Source organism: Dendropsophus ebraccatus, chromosome 8 (assembly GCF_027789765.1).
Source record: "Dendropsophus ebraccatus isolate aDenEbr1 chromosome 8, aDenEbr1.pat, whole genome shotgun sequence".
In the NCBI taxonomy this organism is placed as follows: Eukaryota; Metazoa; Chordata; class Amphibia; order Anura; family Hylidae; genus Dendropsophus; species Dendropsophus ebraccatus.
Window position 1 is genome coordinate 109,347,152 of NC_091461.1, and position 25,236 is coordinate 109,372,387.

Sequence of the window (25,236 nt, forward strand, 5' to 3'; positions counted from 1 at the left end):
ATAATGATCGGCGTTTAGACGGAACGATACATCGTATGGGGAAATCGTTATGCGATCGTTTAAGCCTATCTCACACATAGGTGAAATCGTTAAAAGAATGTTCCCACGGAACGATTTGCGATTTTTTTTTTGCGAACGATTAACGACAATTTGAGAACATGTTGAAAGATCAAAATGAACGATTTCTCGCTCGTCGTTTGATCGTTCGCTATGTTTACACGAAACGATTATCGCTCTAATGCTATCGTTATCGTGAAAATTCTAACGATAATCGTTCCGTGTCAAACCACCAGTGTCAAATCATCGTTCGCTAAAAATTCGCAGATCGCTTCGTGTACACAGTCTTTCAAATGCTACGTTTACACAGAGCGTTAGTTCGGCCAATCGATCGTTTAACGATTTTGAAGCAACGATTTGTTTTTTATAACGATCAGCGTTTATGCTGCGTTTACACGGAACGATTATCGTGCGAATTTGCACAATAACGATCGAATTCAAACAATAATCATACATGTAAACGCAGCAAACGATCAAACGACGATCGAGAAATCGTTCATTTTGAACTTTCAACATGTTCTTTAATCGTCATTCGTCGTTTGCAAAAAATTCGCAGATCGTTCCGTGTAAACAGTCTTTCAATGATTTTACCTTTGTGCGAGATAGGCTAATGGTACTTTTACATGGAGCAATAATTCGCCCAATCGCACGATTACGATTTCGAAGTAACTATTTTTTTTTATAACGATCAGCGTTTAGACGGAACGATACATCTTACGGAAAAATCGTTTTGCAACCGTTTTGCGATCGCTTAAGCCTATCTCACACATAGGTGAAATCGGTGAACAACTGTTTACATGGAACGATCTGCGAATTTTTTGCAAACGACCAACGATGATTTGAGAACATGTTAAAAGATCAAAATGAACGATTTCTCGCTCGTCGCTTGATCGTTCACAGCGTTTACACGGAATGATTATCGCTCAAATGCGATCGTTATCGTGCAAAAACAAACGATAATCGTTCTGTGTAAAAAGATAATTAAGCGATCGCAAAACGATTGCAAAAACGATTTTTCAGTACGATATATTGTTCTGTTTAAACGCTGATCGTTATAAAAAAAAAATCGTTACTTCGAAAACGTTAATCGTACGATCGGGCGAATTATTGTTCCGTGTAAACGTAGCATAAGACTAATAAATCGTTAGAAAAATTGTTATTGCGATCGTTTTTAAGATTGCTTAAGCCCATCTGCTGAACTTGGATAAAGCCCTAAGGCTATGTGGTAAACATGGATATAGTCATTGGCTGTGTCCATGTTTTCCACATAGCCTTCAACTTCAGCAGCCACCGCTAATCAAATGCCGAACGATCGAGTTCGGATGGACTTGAGCATGCTCCAGGTTCGCTCATCTCTATAACAATCGCAATAACGATAGTAGTAACTATCGTTCTGTGTAAAACGATTTCAGGTTAACGATAAACAATCTCGTTTGCGATCGTCTATCGTTATCTGTTAATTGTTAAAAATCGCTCCGTATAATAGCACCCAGAAGATGCGTGTGTGTCTATGGGGGAGGCTGCAGCAATGATAATGGAGGACTACAAGGCTCAGCAGGTTCTCTCTTTTTTATTATTTCATGTTTCTCATAAAGGCGTGTTCCTCCACTACAACTCCCATCGTGTCCTGACAGCCCAGAGGGGCTCTATTACACTGCTTGTCAACCTGTGGCTCTCCAGCTGTTTCAAAACTACAACTCCCATCATTCCCTGGCAGCCTTTGGTAACTTTATTGTAGTGTCCCCCAGCCTGTAACTTTCCAACTGTTACAAAACTACAACTCCCATCATGCCCTGACACCTTTCGATGGCTATATTGCACTTTTCCCCAACCTGTAGCTTTCCAGGTTTTTGCAAAAGTACAACTCCCATCGTCCCTCACAGCCTTTAGTGGCAATATTGCTGCATTCCCCAACCAGTTGCTTTCCACATGGTTCAAAACTATGACTCCCATCATGCACTTACAGATGAAGGATGGCGTTTTGGGTGTTGCGGATACGATATTATACAAATCAGATTGCACCCTAAAATAGTTACGTGACATCAGTGTGTAGGCAGATACGCAGATGTGATACACAAAGTCACTGTGTAGCCCCAGACTAATTGTATCATCTGTCTGTATGCGATGGAGATGAATGGAAGTGTGTTGTTCTCTGTTATCAGCCAGGTGGGATTAAGGAAAGGCGGCCTGCTGAGCTCTGTGATTAGATTAGTTACTGGACGTCCCTTTATCTACTGTATTACTGCTTTATCTGCTCAGAACAAACACAGACAGATATAGCAGTCATATTATCTTTGCCTTTTAACCTTTTTAGCTTGCAATACAAACAGTCCATACAGTATACAGTATTTTCCCTAAATTTGGCTATAGACATAGCATACAACATTCTCACCTGATCGTCCATACACATACTGTAGTTGTCAGCGGTCTCTATACGTGTCACCTGTCTGCCGAGTTGGCAAGAATGTTTAGCGTGACGTGTTCCTGCCAGTTGCATACCTTGACTTTAGCTATACTAATATCTGCAGCAAATCCAGCACATGTGAATGCAACCTAATGCTATGTTACCTATCCGCGCTCTGGCCTGCTTCTGTGGCTGCTGGCTCCCTGATATCCCGCTCAGGTAATCGGTGGCTGCGGCCGGACAGCACACAGAGGCTGAGCAAGACGTCGCGGAGCCGGGCGAAATCCGCTGCGATCTGGTACGTGTGAAGGCACCATAACAGTGTATTCTAGGGATAATACATTAAGGGCCTATCAACATGATAGGCCATCACTAGCTGCCAACATCTGTCACCCTTGACAATCAGCTGCTCTGCATAGCTGTGGCACCCGGCTGGAGACGGAAGTCTTGTACGTCATGTAGTGGTGGCACCGAGTTACCAAACCATAGCTCCCATTAGCTGTCCAGCTCCTCTAGATATGCCATCAATGCACTTTCCATGGAAAATCTCTTTAACGTTTCATTCCCGTTTCGAGTGGAGGTCTGACTGCTGGGATAGAGAAATTGTCCCTGGCGTGAATGGAGCCCACTGCATGTGCTTGAGTTCCATTCATTTTGGGGGATCCTGAGCTCTGGCCGCACATGTACAATGGGAGACACTGCACCTCTGTTCCTATGAATGGTGGGAGTCCCAGCAGTCGTACCCCGACTAATCAGCTTGTTTCCTCACAAATAAACCTTCATAGGCTGCCAGTGTATACTGGAGTAAATGAGGCCCTGTGCATATACAACATACAGGCTGCGGTGTGGGGGTCAGTTATATAAAGCCCATAGACTACTATAGCCCATACTGTCTTTTTGTATACACGTGGTTTCATACAGTTGGAAGTTACCACAAAGGTGTCTGTAGGTATCATATAGCTGTACATGAAGTGCCCATGCCCCCCGCGCAGTAAGCTCATTGCAGACAGTACCCCCAGAGATCATCTTTAACCACCATCTTGATGCCCATTTCTCCTATAGTGGACATCCACCGACGTCACTGAATGATGAGGCCTGTGAGGATTGTGAGGCCTTTCACAACCTTGAATTAACTTTCTGCTCTGACTAATAGGAAGATCTAGACTGAGGCCCCCCCAATATCAATAGAAATAGTATACGCTTCTATAACTACAAGCTATGGCCGTGGGCTATGGGGCACAGGGAGTGATTTCTAGATGTAAATGAAGCCAGACTATTAGAAAGCAGACGGATGCAGAGTCGGGTCTTTTGTCCTTGCGGCTCCATTACTTAATTCATTGACAAAAACATTGTATGTCAGACGTGTAACCCCCTGAGTCCTAACCTTATTATGTACATGACGCCATTACCATCATTGTGGGTCTATTATCATATCTTTACATGGCAGGTCTGAGCTCTGCAACAGAAGGCGGGGGCCATTGTTTTGTACACAGGTCATCGGCAAATAATGTTATCACCTATAACTAGGTTGTGTCTGTGTAAAACACTCAGGGCCCTATTCCACGGGAAGATTAGCGTTCGGAAAAATTGCTAGATCGTTTGTAATGGAACGATAATCGATTCGTGTAGTAGCAGACAACAAATAAACTTCCAACGAGAAATCAATGGTCGCTTGATAGAATTTGGACCTATTTTTATCGTAGATCGTTTGCAAATCATTCGCGCATCGTCTGGTGTAATAAGACGCCGTTCGGTCATTCGCAACGTTCATAAGTAACAGTGATCGTTCCATGTAATTGGGTGAACGATTTCAGGTTGTTCGCCATAGCAGTCGTTTGAGATCCTTTAGCGTTAATTGTCAAAAAATCGCTTTGTGAAATAGGATGATTCTGCATTCCCTGTCAATTCTTGCAACAGAATGCGGAATCAGCTGGCCCATAGAATGGTGTCTATGGAGCCGGCGGAAAGGCGCGCCGCAGTGCGCGTGTACAGGTGACGGAATTCGGTGGAATTTATCCGCGCGAATTCCGTAGTCTGAACCCACCCTTAAAAATAAAAGCTGGAATCAGGTTGGTTGCTATGGGCAACTGCACAAGGCTTGATAAACCTTCTCCCTTGTTCTTACGTGTTCGGGCCCCTTAAGACCCCATAAACATAGCCGCACCAGTTCTTTGTGCCAGGGCCTTGTTTACACCTGCGTTGAGGAATCCATTAGGAGCTTCCGTTGCAGATTCCATCAAAAATGTCATACAAAATATATCTCTATTTAGTATAGTAAAGTGCTGGACTCCATGATGGAAACGCAACAGACCCCATTAAAGTCAATGGCATCTGCTGAAGGTGTCTGACATGTAATGGATGCGGCTGTTATCCTGTGAGGGAGCAGAGTAACTTAAAAAATAACGCAGATGTGAACAGGGCCTAAAACAGCTTTCAGCTCAATTTTTGGGGAATTTTATTATACACAGTTCAGGTGATGCCGCATGGAAAAAACACTGTGGCGTACTCCACCAGAATAGATGCTGATCTCTCCCCATAAAAGTCAATAGAGATTAAAAAGTGGATCTGTATACAATGATGGGGGTCATACTACAGAGCAGCAGCAGTGAGGACATCTGCTCCGGCATAGGATTAACTCTAAGATGCTGATAGATGTGGCACAGGCGGGCAGCAGGCAGTGACCCAGATTCTGCCTCCCACATACCGCCATGCAATATACTTGAATAGTTGCCCAAAAATAAGTGGTCAACCAACTTTCCCAGGTTACTTCTCCATTTTAAGCCCTAATTTTAAACTCTAGTTTTCCTAGAAATACATAGGACTAAAAAACTGTAATTTAATTGGAATTTTTATTTATTTATTTTTGTATTTTTTTTTTCATTTATTTATGTCTACACTGTTGCTCACACCTATTCACCAGTTATGAATAAGATTCATTCTTCTTTTTTACTTTATTGCATTTCTTGCGCCAGGAAATCTGATAAGAAGTGATAACGTGCAGCTTGTCTTCCAGTACTTATCAACTGCTGTATGTTCTGCAGGAAGTGGTGGATTCTCTCCAGTCTGACTCACTGCTCTCTGCTGGCACCAAAGCTGTCCAGAGAAGGAGCAAATTCTCATAGAAAACCTCTCCTTCTGAGGACAGTTCCTGTCTCGGACAGAGGTGGCAGCAGAGAGCACTGTGTCAGACTAGAAAGAAAACATAATCTCCTGCAAGACGTACGGCAGCTGATAAGTACTGGAAAAATAGAAGTAAATTACAAATCTATATAACGTTCTGAAACCAGTTGATCTGAAAGGAAAATATTTTCTCCAGGGTACCCCTTTAACTGTCTCCTGCCCTGAATATATTGATAGTCTTTATATAAGCCTATGGACAGGCTCTGTTATAGTATTAGAATCATGGGGAAAGGTTTGCCTATTATTACAGCCAAGTGCAGAGAGAGCAGGGAGCAACCTCTACACCCAGTTGGGTTGGTGTCAAAACCGTAATCACATGTGCAACATCTATAACCACACAATCACCATATCTCTGGGATATGGGATATGAAGGAGCTGCTTAACCCCATCTGCTCCATGATAACTAAGGTCACAAGCTAATGCAGATAATGGAGAGATCTACAGCAACAGGTGGTCGGGAAGTTCATTGTATTTTCTTCATATCAGCAGATTACCATTAACCAGATTATCCACTGCACAAAATAGGTTTATGGCTGAATTTTATAAAAATCGGATCTGAATGGGCACAAACATGATTTTTTGCTAAAAATTCGACCATGTTCCTACCATTTTTATGTCTAGTTGCTGTGCAGAACTATGAGTCTCCATGGTTACAGACTACAAACAAACCATGCTGTAGTCTGATCCTGCAGTCGTGTGTGATTTCAGACCATCTACCTGCTGTTCTTGCTCATCTAGACACAATAACAAGATGCAATGAAGTAATAACAAAGTCTGGTTGCTTAAGTATACATGACCTTTAATTCAGGAACACCCTAAAGGGGAAGTTACCCAGTCATTTGGATTGTGTTTCTATCCAAAGCGCCGCTATAATGTTTATGTGGCCATCTGTACATATCTGTAAGTACATGTATACTTAAGGGTGGAGACCTCGGAAGAATGAGGACATACGAAGTGCTTACACTATATAAGCAGGACGATAAGTGGTGTCCGTACACCTTGCCTACACATCCCATAATACAGTTCCTATCAGTCCTAGGGATAAAACCTAATATAAGAGCAATACAAACAATCTAAAGTGAGTGTCACTGTGTTCAGAGCAGTCAGCTGTGTGTGTTGTTTCTGCATTCCTGATGCTATAAAATACACATAAACTAACAGTACAGGCCACAAACCCAAGCCAAAGCAACCAAAGGGCTTTAACTGCTCCGTCAGCAGCAGTGGATTGCTCCTCCATAACAGTGCCAGTAGTGTGCCCCCTCATAACAGTGCCAGCAGAGTGCCTTCTAGAAGCCATTGTGTGTTATCTATATACTGGTGTCACCTGTCACTGTGATCTAGTCTGTGTTATCTATATACTGGTGTCACCTGTATTGATAAGCATGGCCCAGTACAGAACAGGAAGCCTCAGATTAGTTCTCGTTTGCTCCTTGTTCCCTGCTTGCTGCCGCCGCGAGCGGGTAAGTGCAAAGGGGGCCAGGGGAGCTGCGGGGGGGCTGCTTGGATGATCGCTGATCGTCCGGGCAGCCCATAGCAGATAGCAGCGGTCTGCTGTCGCCGCTCCTATTCCACGGAGTATTGTCAGCAGATCGCTGCTATCTAAGTTGTTTGTCTTTCATGTTTCATGTTGAAAGACAAACGACTTTAACAATCAGCCGACATTGTTCATGTCGGCTGATTGTTTCCTCCTATATTAAGACGATTATCTGCAGTAACGGACGATATTGGCCGAATACGGACGATAATCATTTCGTGTAATAGGGCCTTAGGCCTAGTGGCCAAAATTAAAACTGAAAGATTTTATAATACAGATAGTAAAATAGAAAAAAATATATGTTTAACATAAAACTTGATTTAAACAATATTTCAGATGCTGATCACATATAAAGGCATCTTATAGAATCAGAGAAACTGCAACCATAGGCTGTATGTGGTATTGCAGCTCGGTCCTATTCACTTCAATGGCGCTGAACTGCAATACCAGACACAGCCTATAGACATGTTTAGATATTAGGTGGAAGAGCATCAACTACAGATAGATACCGGCTGTAATCCCCTCTCAATATGATTTATTCTGCATTATCTGTAGTTGCTGTTGGGATACTGATAACTGGGATAGTACTGAGATGTACGGGGGTGGGGAGCTTATTCTGGACTTGCTCCTCATTGGATTCCTTCTTATGACTTGTAATTTCCAACATGTCTGTGGTATTAGTCGACACTACAGTCCCATCACCTTCCATTTTGCCTTCTTCTTGAGGGCCCTCCGTTGACCTTTCAGGAACCAAATACGTTCCTGTAGGATTAACGTCAACAGGAGTTCCAGGTCTCCCATTCCTATTCTCTAATATCATGGATTTAGTTGTAAATATCATGGGCCCCATCCCAGATGTTGGCATCGCCACGTCTTTGACTAGGTCAGGACTTGACGTCTTGTTCTGCAGAGGTTCGGGTGGGCCATCAGGGGGCGATAATGCTTTGGAGATGGAGATGTAGCTCCAGCTGTGGATTTCCTTTACGCTGTTGGGTCTCTGTATAGATGAGCTGGAGGTTCTTGCGCTGCTTGGACAGATCAGCCTTTGTGTTTGGTGGGACCTTCCATGAGAAGATGGGACGTAGTCCATTGCTATCATCGGGTTTATCCCATTTACGACTGGTCCCACCCCGTGTTCCTCATCGCTTCTCTCCTTACTTTGTGATATCAGTATCGATTTTCCATCCTGTACAAAAGTCTTCCTATTTGTGGGACTATTTCCCTGTTTCTGTTTGGCGACATTCCCGTCCTTGGCCACCTCCACCCTTTGCTTTGTCCCGTCTGCTGATAGGTAATGTAAGATGACGGTTGTATTCTCAGACAATGACATTTTATCGGTTTTGCTCTTCTTTATCATGATATCCTGTAATCCAAGTTGGCTACTTCTTAGAGAGTCCATTTTGTTTTGCAGGAGGGGACCCCCCGGAGAGCATGGTTTACCCATTGGTCTTTGGGAGCTTGTGAAGTAGTAGGGTCTTGTGCTCAGGTTCCTCTGGAAGTCGGACAGTCTGGTAATGGGACTGTTGTAAATGACTGGGTGGGTTTCGCTTACATTCTGAAAAGGAACGCAGCCATTTTATTTTACTCACTTGTACTTTCAATTTCAATGTGGCTCTCATGGGGCGAAGGAACAGGCTCTATTAGTGGTAGGAGAGGCAAGACTCATAGGCTCTCTCTATTAGTGGGGGGGGGGGGAGAGGCAGGACTCACAGGCTCTCTCTATTAGGGGGGGGAGAGGCAGGACTCACAGGCTCTCTCTATTAGTGGGGGGAGAGGCAGGACTCATAGGCTCTCTCTATTAGTGGGGGGGGGAGAGGCAGGACTCACAGGCCCTCTCTATTAGGGGGGGGAGAGGCAGGACTCACAGGCTCTCTCTATTAGGGGGGGAGAGGCAGGACTCACAGGCTCTCTCTATTAGTGGGGGGAGAGGCAGGACTCACAGGCTCTCTCTATTAGTGGATGGGAGAGGCAGGACTCACAGTCTCTCTCTATTAGTGGTGGGAGAGGCAGGACTCATAGGCTCTCTCTATTAGTGGTGGGAGAGGCAGGACTCACAGGCTCTCTCTATTAGTGGGGGGGAGGCAGGACTAATAGGCTCTCTCTATTAGTGGGGGGGAGAGGCAGGACTCACAGGCTCTCTCTATTAGGGGGGGGAGAGGCAGGACTCACAAGCTCTCTCTATTAGTGGGGGGAGAGGCAGGACTCATAGGCTCTCTCTATTAGTGGGGGGAGAGGCAGGACTCATAGGCTCTCTCTATTAGTGAGTGGGAGAGGCAGGACTCATAGGCTCTCTCTATTAGTGGGGGGAGAGGCAGAACTCACAGGCTCTCTCTATTAGTGAGTGGGAGAGGCAGGACTCATAGGCTCTCTCTATTGGGGGGGGGAGAGGCAGAACTCACAGGCTCTCTCTATAGGTGGGCAGGGGATAGTAGGACTCACAGGCTTTCTCTATGAGTAGGCAGTAGAAGCAGGACTCACAGGCTCTCTCTATGGGTTGGCACGGAATAGTAGGACTCACAGGCTCTCTCTCTGGGTGGGCACAGGATAGTAGGATTCACAGGCTCTCTCTCTGGGTGGGCACAGGATAGTAGGACTCACAGGCTCTCTCTCTGGGTGGGCACAGGATAGTAGGACTCACAGGCTCTCTCTCTGGGTGGGCACAGGATAGTAGGACTCACAGGCTCTCTCTCAGGGTGGGCACAGGATAGTAGGACTCACAGGCTCTCTCTCTGGGTGGGCACAGGATAGTAGGACTCACAGGCTCTCTCTCTGGGTGGGCACAGGATAGTAGGACTCACAGGCTCTCTCTCTGGGTGGGCACAGGATAGTAGGACTCACAGGCTTTCTCTATGAATAGGCAGCAGAAGCAGGACTAACAGGCATTCATTATGGGTGGGCAGGGATAGCAGGACTCACTCTCTAAAAATTGGGGAAGAAGAATCACAGGCTCTCTCTATGAGTGGGCAGGAGATACTAGGACTCACAGGCGGGAAGGGATAGCAAGACTCACAGGTTCTCTATGAATTAGCGTAAGTAGCAGGACTCACAGGCTTTCAGTATACAGGGGAGGAAGTGCATGTTAAGCAAGTTTTCACATAATAAAACACTGAATTAAACCACAGAAACCCATATCTCCCTGAGCTTAGCATCTGTATCTCTATCCTATGCTGCCATCTCTTAGGGAGACCTGACCAATCCATTATACGAATTCTTTTTCCTGGATCTCTAGACTTTCCTGGAATGCTGAGAGTTGTAGTTGTGGAAAGCCTTAGGTTGTAGTGTAGAATTGATAATATGATGAGAACTACCTGGACGTGTCTGCTTATTTTCCTTTGTCTGACTGTTATAATTTTAGCGTCAGGTTTCATCATCTCATCCTCTAAGCACAATGATATTGCGGCTGCTTTCTGGGGATGATTTCTGTTTGCAGAAAAAAAACACAAACATAATGAATCCTCAATAGACCTCTCTGTTGTAAAAGATGGTAACAACAACATGAACAGTGTTATTAAAATATGTCACTGTCGTATTTTTTTTTTTTTTTGCATAAATCAATAGTACAGGCGATTTTAAGAAACTTTGTAATTGGGTTTATTAGCCAAATATGCCATTATCTGCATTTATAAAGCCTTTTCCCAGGTCCTCCCTCCCTCCCTTCTCTTTTCCATCCACTGCAAAAAATCAGGAAATTGTGACTTGTTGCACAGACACAACCCAGTCTGTTCTAGGGAGAGGGGAGGGGGAGGAGGGGAGAGGTATTTGTAGATTAACTCTTTGTTGTCCTGTTTTGGTCTTTTATTTAGCTCTCTCCATAGGAGAACAATGAAGACAGGGGGGGGAGCTTCAAACTGCTTTTTCATGTTAAAAATTCATTTTTTGGCTAATAAATCCAATGACAACGTTTCTTAAAATCGCCTGGACTATTGATTTCTGCCAAAAAAGTGACACTTTAAATCTCCCAATCTTTATGCCAACATACAGCAAATCAGGGTGAGAATGTAATTTTTTTATAGATCACTGCCCCCTTCTGGTAGGAACTGGAATTTATTTTTGTAGATAAGCATTATCCTTTATTTGCCACCGATATTAATGTGTATAATTATAACAACAATACATGTGCAATAACCATCTCTATTACCTGCAGGGATGGCTGTGCTCTGAGGCTCTTTGTGCTTCGCTATATTCATATGTATCTGGTAGCAATGTCGTCCTTTCAGGTCTTGTATTGTCACCACACGGGGGCTCTTCTGATTTCTCTACTATAATCCAAAAAAATCGAAGTCTGAGATGTAAAGAAATGAAGAGTGGACCAACTTGACATCTATTGTGTTTAGTATTGTTATTGGCTATTTAAGATCAAAGCAATTTCGGGGGGAAGGAAAGGGGGGGGGGGGCTGGGTAACAGATAAATAGGGTATTCCTTTTTTTTTTCTTTTAGAAAGTAGGAAATAAGACTTCAGCTACACTGCTATAATCAGTAAAAAAAAGTCTACTACCCAAAATAATACTTCTATAAAGGGAGAAAAGAAGATCCAAAAATAGTGCTACATAGTGCCCATAAAACACCATCATTAAATGCCCACATAATAGTGCTATATACTGTATAGTATATAGTGTAGTGTAGCCAACTTAAAAGTGCTGTACAGTGCATGTGTATAATACTGTAATAGTAGTATATATATAGCCCATATAATACTACAGTCCAGTGCCCACATAACAGTGCCATATAATGCCTATGCAATGGCATTACTCACTGCCCATATACTGGTGTCTCACAGTGCCCATATAATACAAAACCATCAGTTAGTACCATGTGATGAGAATGATATCTTGCCCATTTAATACCATCATTCAGCATAATAGTTCTATACAGAGCTTATATAATAGTGCTATATAATGCCCTCATATTACCATCATTCATTAACCGCTTATACGTTCTATACAGTACCCATATGGTACCGTTATTTAGTGCCCATATAATAGTGCCATATAGCTTCCTTTAGATTACTATCATTCATTAACCATTCTATACAATACCCATATAGTACCGTTATTGAGTGTCTATATATTAGTGCCATATAGCTTCCCTTATATTACCATCATTCATTAACCATTCTATACAATACCCATATAGTACCGTTATTGAGTGTCTATATATTAGTGCCATATAGCTTCCCTTATATTACCATCATTCATTAACCATTCTATACAATACCCATATAGTACCATTATTGAGTGTCTATATATTAGTGCCATATAGCTTCCCTTATATTACCATCATTCATTAACCATTCTATACAATACCAATATAGTACCGTTATTGAGTGTCCATATAATAGTGCTATATAATGCCTAGATAATAATTCCAGTATCTGAGACAGCCCAAGTAATGCAGCCGTCACCCTCCTATAAATGTGACCTGATCTGCCATGGAGAATATGTACAGCTGACTGAGGTGTGGATAGGGCAGCAGTGGTAGTGGTGGCGGGGATTGTTCACTACATCGGCAAACACTTCTATAGCGCCTGCATATCCTGTAGTGCTGCTGTCATCATGACCAACCTGCTCTACTGGAATCTTGCATCATTTCCCCAGGAAATGCCGCTCCCAGACCGGACAGGACAGGGCCGGTGCGCCCCATGTGACATAGTGTATCCAGGTCCGGGATCGAATCCACCTATAATGGGGGGAAACCAGGTAAGTGTCTATAATGTATACAGATCAAAGGACCAAAGATATCAATCACTGATTATACTCATCACTTATTGTGATATTACGTGTGGACCATGACATAGATACCATACCTCGCTTCTCCAGGACCTCCTCCGATCTGCGGACACGCATCTCGACCTTGTAAGCTTCTTCAGTCCTCCTTCTGAGATGGAGACACAATACATTACTGATATGATGATATAATCCGCATTTATACACACAGTAACAACAGCTTCCAATAGTCCAGAAATACTGATAGTTTGGCATATAACGGCAAGTTCATCTGGATTTTACTAGTTCAGATATACACATACAGGATTGGACAACTAAAATCCAACCTGAGGTTCTCCCTACTATAACGGACAATAGGAAAATGCTCATCAGCCAGTAGAGCAGTATTCTTCAACCCGTGACTCTCCAGCTGTTGCAATACTACTACTCCCATCATGCTGGGAGATGTGATTTGCAACAGCCATAAGTTGGTGAACACTGCTTATACAGATGGTCAAAATAAAGTTGTAATCACCTGCCACTGCCACTAGGGGAACTGCAGCTTCTATGTGATTTCAGCTGTATCCATCTATATGTAAAGAGCTCCACCTAGAGGCAGCCACAGAAAACTAGATTATATATTACTATATTAATGTTTCTGAGAACTGCAGGGCTGCACAAGGTGTGTGTGTCACCAGTGCTGCAGCTTTGACACAGACTTCATGCTTCCTGCAGTCTCTGTCAGCCCTTGTGTTTCCCATCCTCTCCATCCCTGCTATATTGTGCCTGCACTTACACTCAGCTATACACACTGCTGTATTGAGGGGTTTCTGTCACTGTCATCCCGCACAGCTGTGTGATTCTCACTTCCTGATTGGTCCATGCTGAATACACACCCCTTCCCCACTGCTGTCATGTGACCACACAGACCTCTGACGGCAGCCCTGCTTCTCTATTCTAGCCTGTTGTACAACGCTACTACATTATGGGGATCTGCAGTTCCATCCTGTATCTATCTACTATACATTATACTCCACATGCGGATTGCTATACTGTACAGTAACTTATAATATGACATATTGAGCTGTTTCTAAATGTTTGTTTTATTTGTTTTACATGTTATTCTGAATAAAAAAAAATAATTATTTTTGGGGTGTGGAACCAATTGTCTGCATTCCAATAATTTCTTATGGTAAAATTTGCTTTGGTGTAAGAGTAGATTTGGATTACAAGAACGTTCCCGGAACGAATTATGCTCGTAATCCAAGGCACCACTATGTGTATATGTGTGTATATATATATATATATATATATATATATATATATATACATATATCTTCAGTTTAATTAATAAAGTTAAAATACAAAGTTATATAACTTTATTAATTATATGTAAAAAAAAATATTTATGTTCGCCAACATACATTATAAACCTTTTAAGGACCTTCTTTTTTTTGGCCTTAAAGGGGTTATTCAGGTTTAGAATGAAACACACTGCCACTCTTGTCCTCAGGTTGTGTGTGGTATTATAACTCAGCCCCATTCACTTCAATAGAACTGAGCTGCTGAGTGGTGCTGTTTTTGGAAGAAAGCAGCTATGCTTTTCTATGTAAAGTTATCCCCTAGCCATAAACTGGCCTTCCGACCGCTGGAACCCCCACTGATCATGAGAACTCACTTTCCCTCTCATATTCTTGCATAACACAGTAACCGGATGCAGTGAAGGGTCGTAGATGGAGCGTCCTCCCCAGCTCAGCGTTCAGTGGATATCTGGGGAAAGAACAGTACTCAGTACTATAGAAGAATAACATACAAAGAGGAGATCTAGGAATACATCCTTAAAGGGGTTATCCAGCGCTACAAAAACATGGCCCCGCTCTAGTCTCCAGTTCAGGTGTGGTTTGCAATTAAGCTTCATTTACTTCAATGGAACTGAGTTTGAAACCCCACCCAATCTGGAGACAAGAGAGGGGGAAAAGTGGCCGTGTTTTTGTAGCGCTGGATAACTCCTTTAAAGGGGTTGTCCAGCAAAAATCTTTTTCTTTTAAATCAACTGGTGTCAGAAAGTTATATACATTTGTAATTTACTCCTATTAAAAAATCTCAAGTATTCCCATACTTATTAGATGCTGTATGTCATGCAGTAAATGTTGGGTCTTTTTCAGTCTGGCACAGTGCTCTCTGCTGACATGGGAGCAGGAGGGAGTTTTCTATGGGAGCAGGAGGGAGTTTTCTATGGGAGCAGAAGGGAGTTTTCTATGGGAGAGGATGGAGTTTTCTATGGGAGCAGGAGGGAGTTTTCTATGGGAGCAGGAGGGATTTTCTAAGGGGATTCATAGAAAACCGAGACAGACTTCCTGTCTCAGCCAGAGGTGGCAGCAGAGAGCAGTGTGTCAGACTGAAAATAAAACATTTCCTGAATGACGTACAGCAGCTGATAAGTATGGGAAGCCTTGAGATTTTTTAATCGAAGTAAATTACACATCTATATAACTTTCTGATATCAGTTGGTTTAAAAGAAAAAGATTTTCGCTGGACAACCCCTTTAACAATGGAAGGGTCAGTGAACGTGGCAGTTGTCACTAGGGGGCAGCTAAAAGTTTACTATAACCCATTACTACCGTAGACCACCCAAGATAATACCATTGATTTTTACTACACTAGACCCCTAGAAAAATTAGATATCAACCCCTTAAAAACTCTAGAGCAGTAATCCCCAACCTGTGGCTCTCCAGCTGTTGAAAAACTGCAATTAAGAGCATGCCCTGACAGCAATGGACGTATGTGCTGGGTCCTCCAGTGGGAGAGATTCCAATCCACTTGTAGAGTCTTACTATGACAATCTGACTAAATCCAACTAAGGGAGTGTGCCATGATAGCCTTACCAAGAGAGTTTCATTAAGAGAGACCCCCATAATACAGTCTACAAAGAGATTCCCATGATGCAGTCCACTAAGAGATTCCCATGATGCAGTCCACTAAGAGAGTCCCATGATACAGTCCACTAAGGGCCCTATTACACTAACAGATTATCTGACAGATTTTTTGACCCAAAGCCTGGAATGGACTATAAAGAGAACAGGTCATAAATGAAAGACTGAGATTTCTCCTATTTCCAAATCCATTCCTGGCTTTGGCTTAAAAAAATCTGTCAGTTAATCTGTTGGTGTAATATTGCCCTAAGAGAGTCCCATGATGCAGTCCACTAAGAGATTCCCATGATGCAGTCCCCTAAGAGATTCCCATGATGCAGTCCACTAAGAGATTCCCATGATGCAGTCCCCTAAGAGATTCCCATGATGCAGTCCACTAAGAGATTCCCATGATGCAGTCCACTAATGCTGCGTTTACACACAGAGATTTATCTGACAGATTTTGGAAGCCAAAGCCAGGAATGGATTTGAAAAGAGGATAGATCCCAGTCTTTCTTTTATGACCTGATCCCTGTTTATAGTCTGTTCCTGGTTTGGGCTTCAAAGATCTGTCAGAGACATCTGTCTGTGTAAACGCACTATTAGAGAGTCCACTAAGGCTATAGACTCGGCCGATTATTGCTCCATGTAATAAATACAACAATCGGCCAATGACAAAGATCATCAGCTGATCGTTGATATAGGTTCTGACCTATTTTTGTCGGGCGCCGACGTGTAATAGTGGTGCGCGGCCGGCGACTGATGATATACATTACCTATCCAGGCTCCAGGGCTGGCAGCCCTGGAACGTGGATAGGTAATGTATGTGGTTTAAACAAGGGCTGCAAGAACATCTGTAACAATGTCCTTTCAGCCCTTGTTAAACGATTATCGGGCCGTGTAATAGGTCCAGTAAACAAGCGACAATCTAGCAGATCGCTGCTCGTTTACAGGTATTATTGGGCCCCCATCGGCCTGTGTAATACCAACCTAATTTGGATTGTTTGTGTGGCCTTTTAACTTTATTATAGTCACCCACACATTCCTTTTTACATGGGAATATGTGAAGGTAACTACTGGAGATGAGCAAAATCACAGTAAGTTCGACAAAACCTGAACCATGTTTGTTTTCTAAACAGCCCTAGGGATGCATCCAGGCAGTGGGATTTAAAGGGGAACTCCAGGTAGAGGTTAAAAAAATGTAACTTCTGCAGAAGCATAACGCATTACTTACCTGTCTTCCCCAGTTTTGATACTACCAAAAATCCATTTGTTTGGGGGGGGGTTTGTTCTGTATTGTGTTTCTGTCCTTCCTGGTTGAGCAGTTCCCAGAATGCAATGCTTTCCCTCATCTGATCATCACAGTCCCCCACCCATCACAATCAGTAAAATTAGTGCTGCACCTGCTTCTGGCCATTCAGAGATGGTGGATCACTCAGGGGATCCAACCAAGCCTCATGTGACATCACACACTGCCCCCTGTCTGCATCATCAGCCTGTGCTCAGCAAACACACACAATGTGGGATAGAGGCATGGAAGATTTGTCTCCTAAGGGGGGAGAGCAGAAGGAGCAGGAGGCAATGTGAATTGGCGCAGGGGCCTTTTTTTTCCACTACCTGGATTTCTTTCAGCTACCAGTGTGGCAGAACCGCACAGATATGGTAATACATTGTATAGACACATATATGTAACTTTTAATGTACTTTTAATAGAAAACAAGTTTCTCTTATCCGGAGTTCCCCTTTAACAGCCTAGCAATCATGGTTCTGGTTTGTTGGAACTTACAGTAAATTTACTCATCTCCATTAGTCACCCACACATCTGACCATACACCATCAATAACTGACAGCCGGACAATCTCCTGTCTGCCCGCCACGCGTCCTCCCGATACACAGGAACATTTGGCACTGCCAAGCAATCATGTGTTTTCTATGGGGAGGTGAGATGTAAGTCACTCTGACTGTGGCTTATCTGTCCCTGAACAAAGGGGTAAGGTGGTGATTTTCCATCACATCCAAACCCCATCTTCATTGACACCATGTTGGCAGTCAGTCGGGAGAGCCCCATACCGCTTAGATTGACAGCTGAACCCACTGCGAGAGGCAGGTACGGCCACCAAATGTTCTCTATTAGAGTCCACCAATACAGTCCACTAAAAGCGTTCCCTAACAGGGTCCATTCGGGTTAACAGAACTCCTTCTTCTACGACTTGGCTCATGTACCACCTTGAAGATGTCGGTGTTGAGGCCTTCCGGCTGCTGGTTCTCCCATCAAGGTCCAAATCAATTTCCTCCTCAAAGTCTAATAACCGGGGGGCTCTTAGAGGCGGTATCCTCTGCAGGTAACTCAGGCTGCGCTTCTGGAAGAAAGCAAGAAGATATGGTCTCTGACTGGAAAAAGGACGATCATCCTACAACCCCGTCCATGGCCCCCGTTGTTGTTATGTTCATATGTTGCGATCATAATCTGATCTGAGTGTTTAGAGGAAAATCGGAGCATTCTATGATTTTGCAAAATCTGTGGCTAAAAACTATATAAAATTGCAATCTGCAGCACCCTATATAGGGACAGCACATAACACCCCCATCACCCCCACCCTCTTAGGCATATTGTGTAACACACCGTGACGCCCGGGTAACAAATCACTCATGCTAACTGTGAATGTGACTTGTGGTTAACAGCTCCGAATACAGAAACGGGGTCACCGCTGGATTTCTGCTCAATACAACCTGTGCCCTACATTTCTATTTAACTTCTTACAGAAAACGGGCAAAGTATTGGGGACTTACAGAAAACGAAGGGGGTCTGACCGCGTAGTGACCTCTGATCGGAGTGGTCAAAGAAAAGGGTTAAAAAGATGGTTTAAAGCAGCGGTGCTATTGCAAAACTACAATGCCCATCATACCTAGACAGTGAAAGACAGTCCACGCATGATGGGAATTGTAGTTTTGCAAGAGCTGGAGGGTTGAGCACCACTGCTCTAAGGAGTCCCAGGTTACTTCTTGCAGTCTTCTTGTCTTGCAAGATCCCTATGAGGGCACATGGACATTAGTGATGGGGTCCCTGCTGGAAATCTGCAGTTTTTTCCATGCTCTCTCACCTTGGCGTGTTTGGCCAGAAGGTCCTGAGAATATTTATCCAGGGCATCCAATTCCAGCAAAATCCTCTGCGCCATTTCTCCATTAAACTAAAGAACATGAAAATTTGATCAAAATTTTTTAAAACATCAGAAATTGATTCACGTTACATGCAGGATACTTTGCATTCTCTCTTTTTTTTGTTCTTTTTTTGGGGGGAAAAACAGTAGTGATGAGCGAATAGTGAAATATTTGAATATTCGATATTCTTACGACTATCCCGCGAATATTCGAATATTTGATCGAATATTCGATCCCTTTAAAGTCTATGGGAACAAGTATTCGATTAGTGAAAATCATCTATTTGACCATTTGGAGGGTGAAACCGGAAGCTGGGGGATTTGAACGCTTATCGAATATTTATTGAATAGTCGCGGGATATTCGTACGAATATCGAATATGCAAATATCTCACTATTCGATCGAACAGTATTCGCTCATCATTAAAAAACAGGTAACAAGGGTCTCAAGAAGAGAACACAACTGTAGTGTGCAATGGAAATCTATTGTCTTCTGTCTTGCATACTGTACCCGTACTGTTCATTTCTTATGACATGAACAGATTAGCAAATTATCATTTAAAGACCATGCGGGAGGTTTATCAAACATGGTGTAAAGTGAAACTGCAGTACCGGACGCATGATCTTCACTTTAGATGAATTGGGATGCAGGCACATCCTTGCGCGCCCGCATCCCAATTCACCACTGCACACAATGGAGCATGCGGCCGGAGCCGCAAGCTCCATTGTGTGAACTGCCAGGTTTTTTGAGGCCACTATTCAATGAATAGCGGCAGCAGAAAACTGACATGTCAGTCTTTTGTGGCGCCGCTTGTGATCCCGGACGGAGCGTATACTATGGGGGAGATTTATAATAAAGGGTATAAATATACACCTGGTGTAAACTGCCCACAGCAACCAATCGCAGCTCAGCTTTCAGCTCTAGTAAAATGAAAGCTGAGCTGTGATTGGTTGCTGTGGGCAATTTACACCAGGTGTATATTTACACCCTTTTATAAATCTCCCCCTATATTATGCTTATAACTTATGTTATGTTATGCTTATATGTTATGCTCCCCCTATATAGTTATGCTCAGCCAATCGCGGCTGAGCAGCTGATGACGCGCCGAAGGGTGGCCGGCATGAGGGACGGCTGGAGCGGTCCGGCCGGCCCCCCAAAAATGACGTCTTTGTCCTAAGATGGCGGCCGGGGTGGACAGTAATGCAGTGAGTATACTGCACCACACTTCCGGGGGTGAATGGGAAGGGGGCCATTCACTTAATTAACACACATGAGAAAGTTGTATAACTTTGTAATGTGTGTTATTTAGTGAATAAATGTCGAGCACCGCACTACCCATTTAAGACAAAGAAATCCTAAATTCAACAATCAGTAGAAACAATGTATTGCGCACTTTAACTCCTTCCCTACTGCCCTACACAAATTAAAGTAACAGGCAGGCTAAGGATAGTATGGAGGGGGCCTGGGACCAACATCTGTAATTCCAATGATGATGATGATCAGTTATCCTCCTAAATGACGCTAAATCGCTGTCAAACATGGCATTTAGGTAGATGTCAGACCTCCGAACGACACCCAGCAGTGTAATCACAGGGTGCTAATCAGTTAACAAGGCAGCTGGAAGCTTTCTGATTCAATGGTTTTTGCTTTCTGAAGGCCTCCATTCCTTCCATGTTAAAGGAGAAGGCGAAAAATTTTATTAAAGTATTGTATTGCCCCCCAAAAGTTATACAAATCTCTAATATACACTTATTACGGGAAATGCTTATAAAGTGTTTTTTTCCCTGCTCTTACTACTGCATCAAGGCTTCACTTCCTGGATAACACGGTGATGTCACTTCCTGGATAAAATGGATAACACGGTGATGTCACGACCCGACTCCCAGAGCTGTGCGGGCTATGGCTGCTAGAGAGGATGATGGCAGAGGGACACTGAGGGACACTGGGCACTGGAGGGACACTGAGTATCCCTCTGCCATCATCCTCTCCAGCAGCCACAGCCCGCACAGCTCTGGGAGTTGGGTTGTGACATCACCATGTTATCCAGGAAGTGACATCACCATGTTATCCAGGAAGTGACATCACCATGTTATCCAGGAAGTGACATCACCATGTTTATCCAGGAAGTGACATTAACATTTTATCCAGGAAGTGAAGCCTTATGCAGTAGTAAGTACAGGGAAAAAAAGCACTTTATAAGCATTTCCTGTAATAAGTATATATTGGTGATTTGTATAACTTTTGGGGGGCAAGACAATTCTTTAATAAAAATTTTCACCAGACTTCTCCTTTAAAGCGACTCTGTACCCACAATCTGCCCCCCCCCCCTCCCCCAAACCACCTGTACCGTCGGATAGCTGCTTTTGATCTAAGATCTGTCCTGGGGTCCGTGGACTTTTAAACTTGCAGCCCTGTGCCCTACGGGAGTATCTGTGCCCTAACTTTGCACCACCCCTGCATCCCTCCTCCCCACCCTCTTCATCATTAGGAATGCCACTGGAACATTTTCTCCATGCTGAACACTGCACAGGTGCTTAACGATCCAGCCCATGTGCCGTGCTAACACAGGTGAGGAATAGGAGGCAATCTGCCTGGAGCATTCCTAATGATGAGCAGGGGGGAGGAGGGGCGGAGGGGTGGTGCAAAGTTAGGGCACAGGGCTGCAAGTTTAAAAGTTGTTTTTTAGGACAATAACTGCATCACCTGCTGAACGGACCCCAGGACAGATCATGGATTAAAAGCGGCTATCCGACGGTACAAGTGGTCTACTAATAGAGTCTGCCTCAGGCACTATGTATTACCATTGGATTGAGCTTAAAAATATTGCAACAATATTGCAAAAAATTTCAATCACATTTTGCAAATAAAAATAAGTCTAAATTTTAAAACAAATTTGCGCCATTGTCAGAACCATTAAAATATATAGTTACTGATTCCGTATAGGTGAATAAAGATGCCGAACACTAATATTTTTGTTACATCACATCCCAAAAAAAGTACTAAAAGGTAAAGAAAAAGTCTGATCTATCCCAAAAAGTACTAATAAAAACTACAGATCATGGCGCCAAATATGAGCCTGCGTGTGCGGTCCGCGCCTCACTGTGCTGAGAACCTGTTCACTAAACCTAACTGTATGACTGACATCTTATGGAAGCTTTATCCAAGTTCCTGGGCAGGGTTCACACTAGTGAGCTGCTCCCGGCTGTACAGTGTGGTTACTGGTGGCCAATGCCATGTGCGGTCTTGATGCATAACACACTATTTGCATATGTGAACCCAGCAAATTCTACACAGCGCCCCCTTCTTGTATTAGCAAGCATTGTCCCATAGCTCCTCTATCACCTAATTACTATAGGAATTATCACCCAACTTTCCCAGACTCCTGCAAGGCAAGTCAGATGTAACAGAACTAGAGATGGTGCTCAGTACCCTAGGAAAGCTGTGTAACAATCACATCCTATCCTGCTTTTCTTTAAAAAGTTACAAACAACAACTCCCATCATGCCCTGCCTAGACTAGCTACACGCAATGCACTTTTGTATATGGTCTAATAAAACTTTTAACACAATAGTTCCCATAACAACAAAGTTACAACAGGTTCAGTAGGGGCCAAACCTGACCAAAAATGCACAGTTACTGCCATAATCTGCAACCATCAGCTGCACAGCATGCTGGGAGTTGTAGTCTCACAACAGAGTTATACATTGCATCAGTGTATAAAAGTTTGCAGACATTACAGCAGATGCTGGGATTACCCCTCCTGCCACCATTACCCCAGGTGTCTGGCCTCCTGTGCAGGCTGGCACTCATGCCCAGGGCAGCTCTGCTCTCCAGCTTCTTTGCATGAGATCTGTGCGTCCTTCTGGTTCCTATGGACACCAAACGCACTTCTCCTCAGTGACCGCCAGGGGGAGCTCTGCTCCAAACTGAAGTGAGACTTTAGCAATGCTGAAGATGGTCACTACTGGTGAACTGCAAATACCAGAATGCCTGGATGTGAGATGAAGCTGGTAAGATGTGCTGGGGCAGAATAAGGAAGATTTATGTCTGCAGCCTATTTGTTGTATAAATTGTAATATAAAAAAATCCTTTTGAATATAGATTCTGCATATGATTCATACAGGCCCTATTGTACTTAACCCTTTTTAATGCAGCAATTTTCCTTTATTTCCACTTTTTGCCCTTCACTTTTCTATGTATCTATCCACAGATCTGTAAGAGACAGGTGTATGTACAGTTGTATGTTTTAGTGACATCCTCAATTTGATCCTATAATTTGCTGTGTAAAGCTATGTTCAGACCTCATAAGAAACCGGCCGTTCCATGGACTGGCCGGGTCACAGAACGGCCGGTCTCAGAAAAGATCATCCCAGCCGGTACTGTAGTACCGGCTGGATGATCTTTTTCGGCCGCAGTGTTCTGATTTGGGCGCATCTGTGCGAACTCTCCACTGCACACTATGGAGCGTACGGCCGGAGCCCCTTGATTCACACTGTGCACTGACATGGTTTTCTGCGGCCGCTATTCACTGAATAGCGGCCGCAGAAAACTGACATGTCAGTTGTTTGCAATGCCGCTAGAGATCCATAGACGGCAAGGTGACGTATATTTTCGTAATAATCACGGCCGTTGTTGCAATCGGCAACAGCGGCCGTACTTTTACGAAAATATACATTGTGTGAACATGGCCTTAAAAAAAATATATATTTTTTTTTTTTAAATCGAAATTTAAAAAGCTTTTTTTTTTTTTTTTTTTTTTTTTAAATTCCTTCTTTTTTTTAATAGTCCTACAGATGACTACACTATACACTCAATACATGCTTTGAATGTTCTTTTTAATTGGTTTTAAGAAGGAAGTGAAACCATTGAAGAACTTACAGGATACCTGACAACTGAAATTCATGCACTTAAAGCTTGAGGCAAAATACCAAGAGTAACAAGTCGAATTATCCAAGCTACAAAGGGACAATAGACTTCTGTATTGGTGTTAACTGTGAAATTGCTGATCTCACAAACATAGCCAGCAGGGAGGACTTTACAATGAGTAATGGAGGGGGGGGGGGGGGGGGGGGGGCAGGTAGGTAAGTATTGTATGCTGGAAAGTAATAGTGCCTAGCTTCTAACCACCTAGATGCCATGGTTGCTATTGACTGCAGCATGTAGGTGGTTAAATGGACATTGTCATTATCAATAAATATTGTTAAATCTGCTGGGGATGTGATATACTACATTTTTGCTATGAAATTACCTATTCTTAGTAGGTGTCTCACTCACTGGAAGACTGCAGTCCAGGCTCCATCACTAAGGCAGTTTGGTCTTTAGTAACAGCAAAAAATAGAGACCAAATGCAGGACGTGATGTCAGTTGTCCCTCTGCTCTGCACAGCTCGACCCAGTACTGATAAGGTTGCCTTTTAATTTGCCTGACTTTATGAAGCCAGACACTCCCCAGGCAGTGGCGTAGCTATAGGGGTCGCAGGGGTCGCCATGGCGACCGGGCCCCTACGCTAGGGGGGCCCGCACGGCCCCCCTTGCCACTTCCTCCTGTGCTCCCCCAACCCGCCGGACCTCTTTAAGTTCAGTGAGCTTCCGGGATGCTGGCCCTGGCCGGAAGCTCACTGATGCAGGACCGCGGCGCCGGGACTTCTCCAACTCCTCCTCGGCAGCTGACATGTGACATCATCACGTCACATGTCAGCTGCCGTGCAGTAGAGAGGAGAAATCCGGGCGCCGCGGTCCTGCATCAGTGAGCTTCCGGCCAGGGCCAGCATCCCGGAAGCTCACTGAACTGAAGAGAAGCTGCCAGGCCTGAGGGAGATCAAGGATCCAGGTGAGGTGAGTTTATTTTGTTTTTTAAATTTTTTACATAAATGTTGCGATGTGGGGGGCTGCACAAGGGGTCTATACTGGGGGGGGGGGGGGGTTGCACAAGGGGTCTATACTGGGGGGGGCTGCACAAGGGGTCTATACTGGGGGGGGCTGCACAAGGGGTCTATACTGGGGGGGCTGCACAAGGGGTCTATACTGGGGGGGGCTGCACAAGGGGTCTATACTGGGGGGGGGCTGCACAAGGGGTCTATACTGGGGGGGGCTGCACAAGGGGTCCATGCTGGGGGGGCAGCACAAGGGGTCTATACTATGAGGGGGTCTGCACAAGGGGTCTATACTATGAGGGGGCTGCACAAGGGGTCTATACTATGGGGGGGGGCTACACAGGGGGTCTATACTGTGGGGGGCTGCACAAGGGGTCTATACTGGGGGGCTGCACAAGGGGTCTATACTGGGGGGG

General features: G+C 44.0%; 1 protein-coding gene across 1 annotated transcript; it reads right to left on the reverse strand.

Annotated features, from left to right (window-relative positions):
- Positions 1-7,604: 7,604 nt before the first annotated feature.
- On the reverse strand, positions 7,605-22,810 carry C8H1orf141 (chromosome 8 C1orf141 homolog). The gene is made up of 9 exons (XM_069981917.1): positions 22,722-22,810; positions 18,892-18,978; positions 18,017-18,150; positions 14,557-14,648; positions 12,980-13,050; positions 12,738-12,852; positions 11,314-11,434; positions 10,484-10,595; positions 7,605-8,730 (listed from the first exon to the last, which is right to left on the reverse strand). The coding sequence occupies exons 2-9, from the start codon at positions 18,964-18,966 to the stop codon at positions 7,711-7,713; spliced, it is 1,740 nt and encodes a 579-aa protein (XP_069838018.1). The 5' UTR covers positions 18,967-18,978; positions 22,722-22,810; the 3' UTR covers positions 7,605-7,710.
- Positions 22,811-25,236: the final 2,426 nt, after the last annotated feature.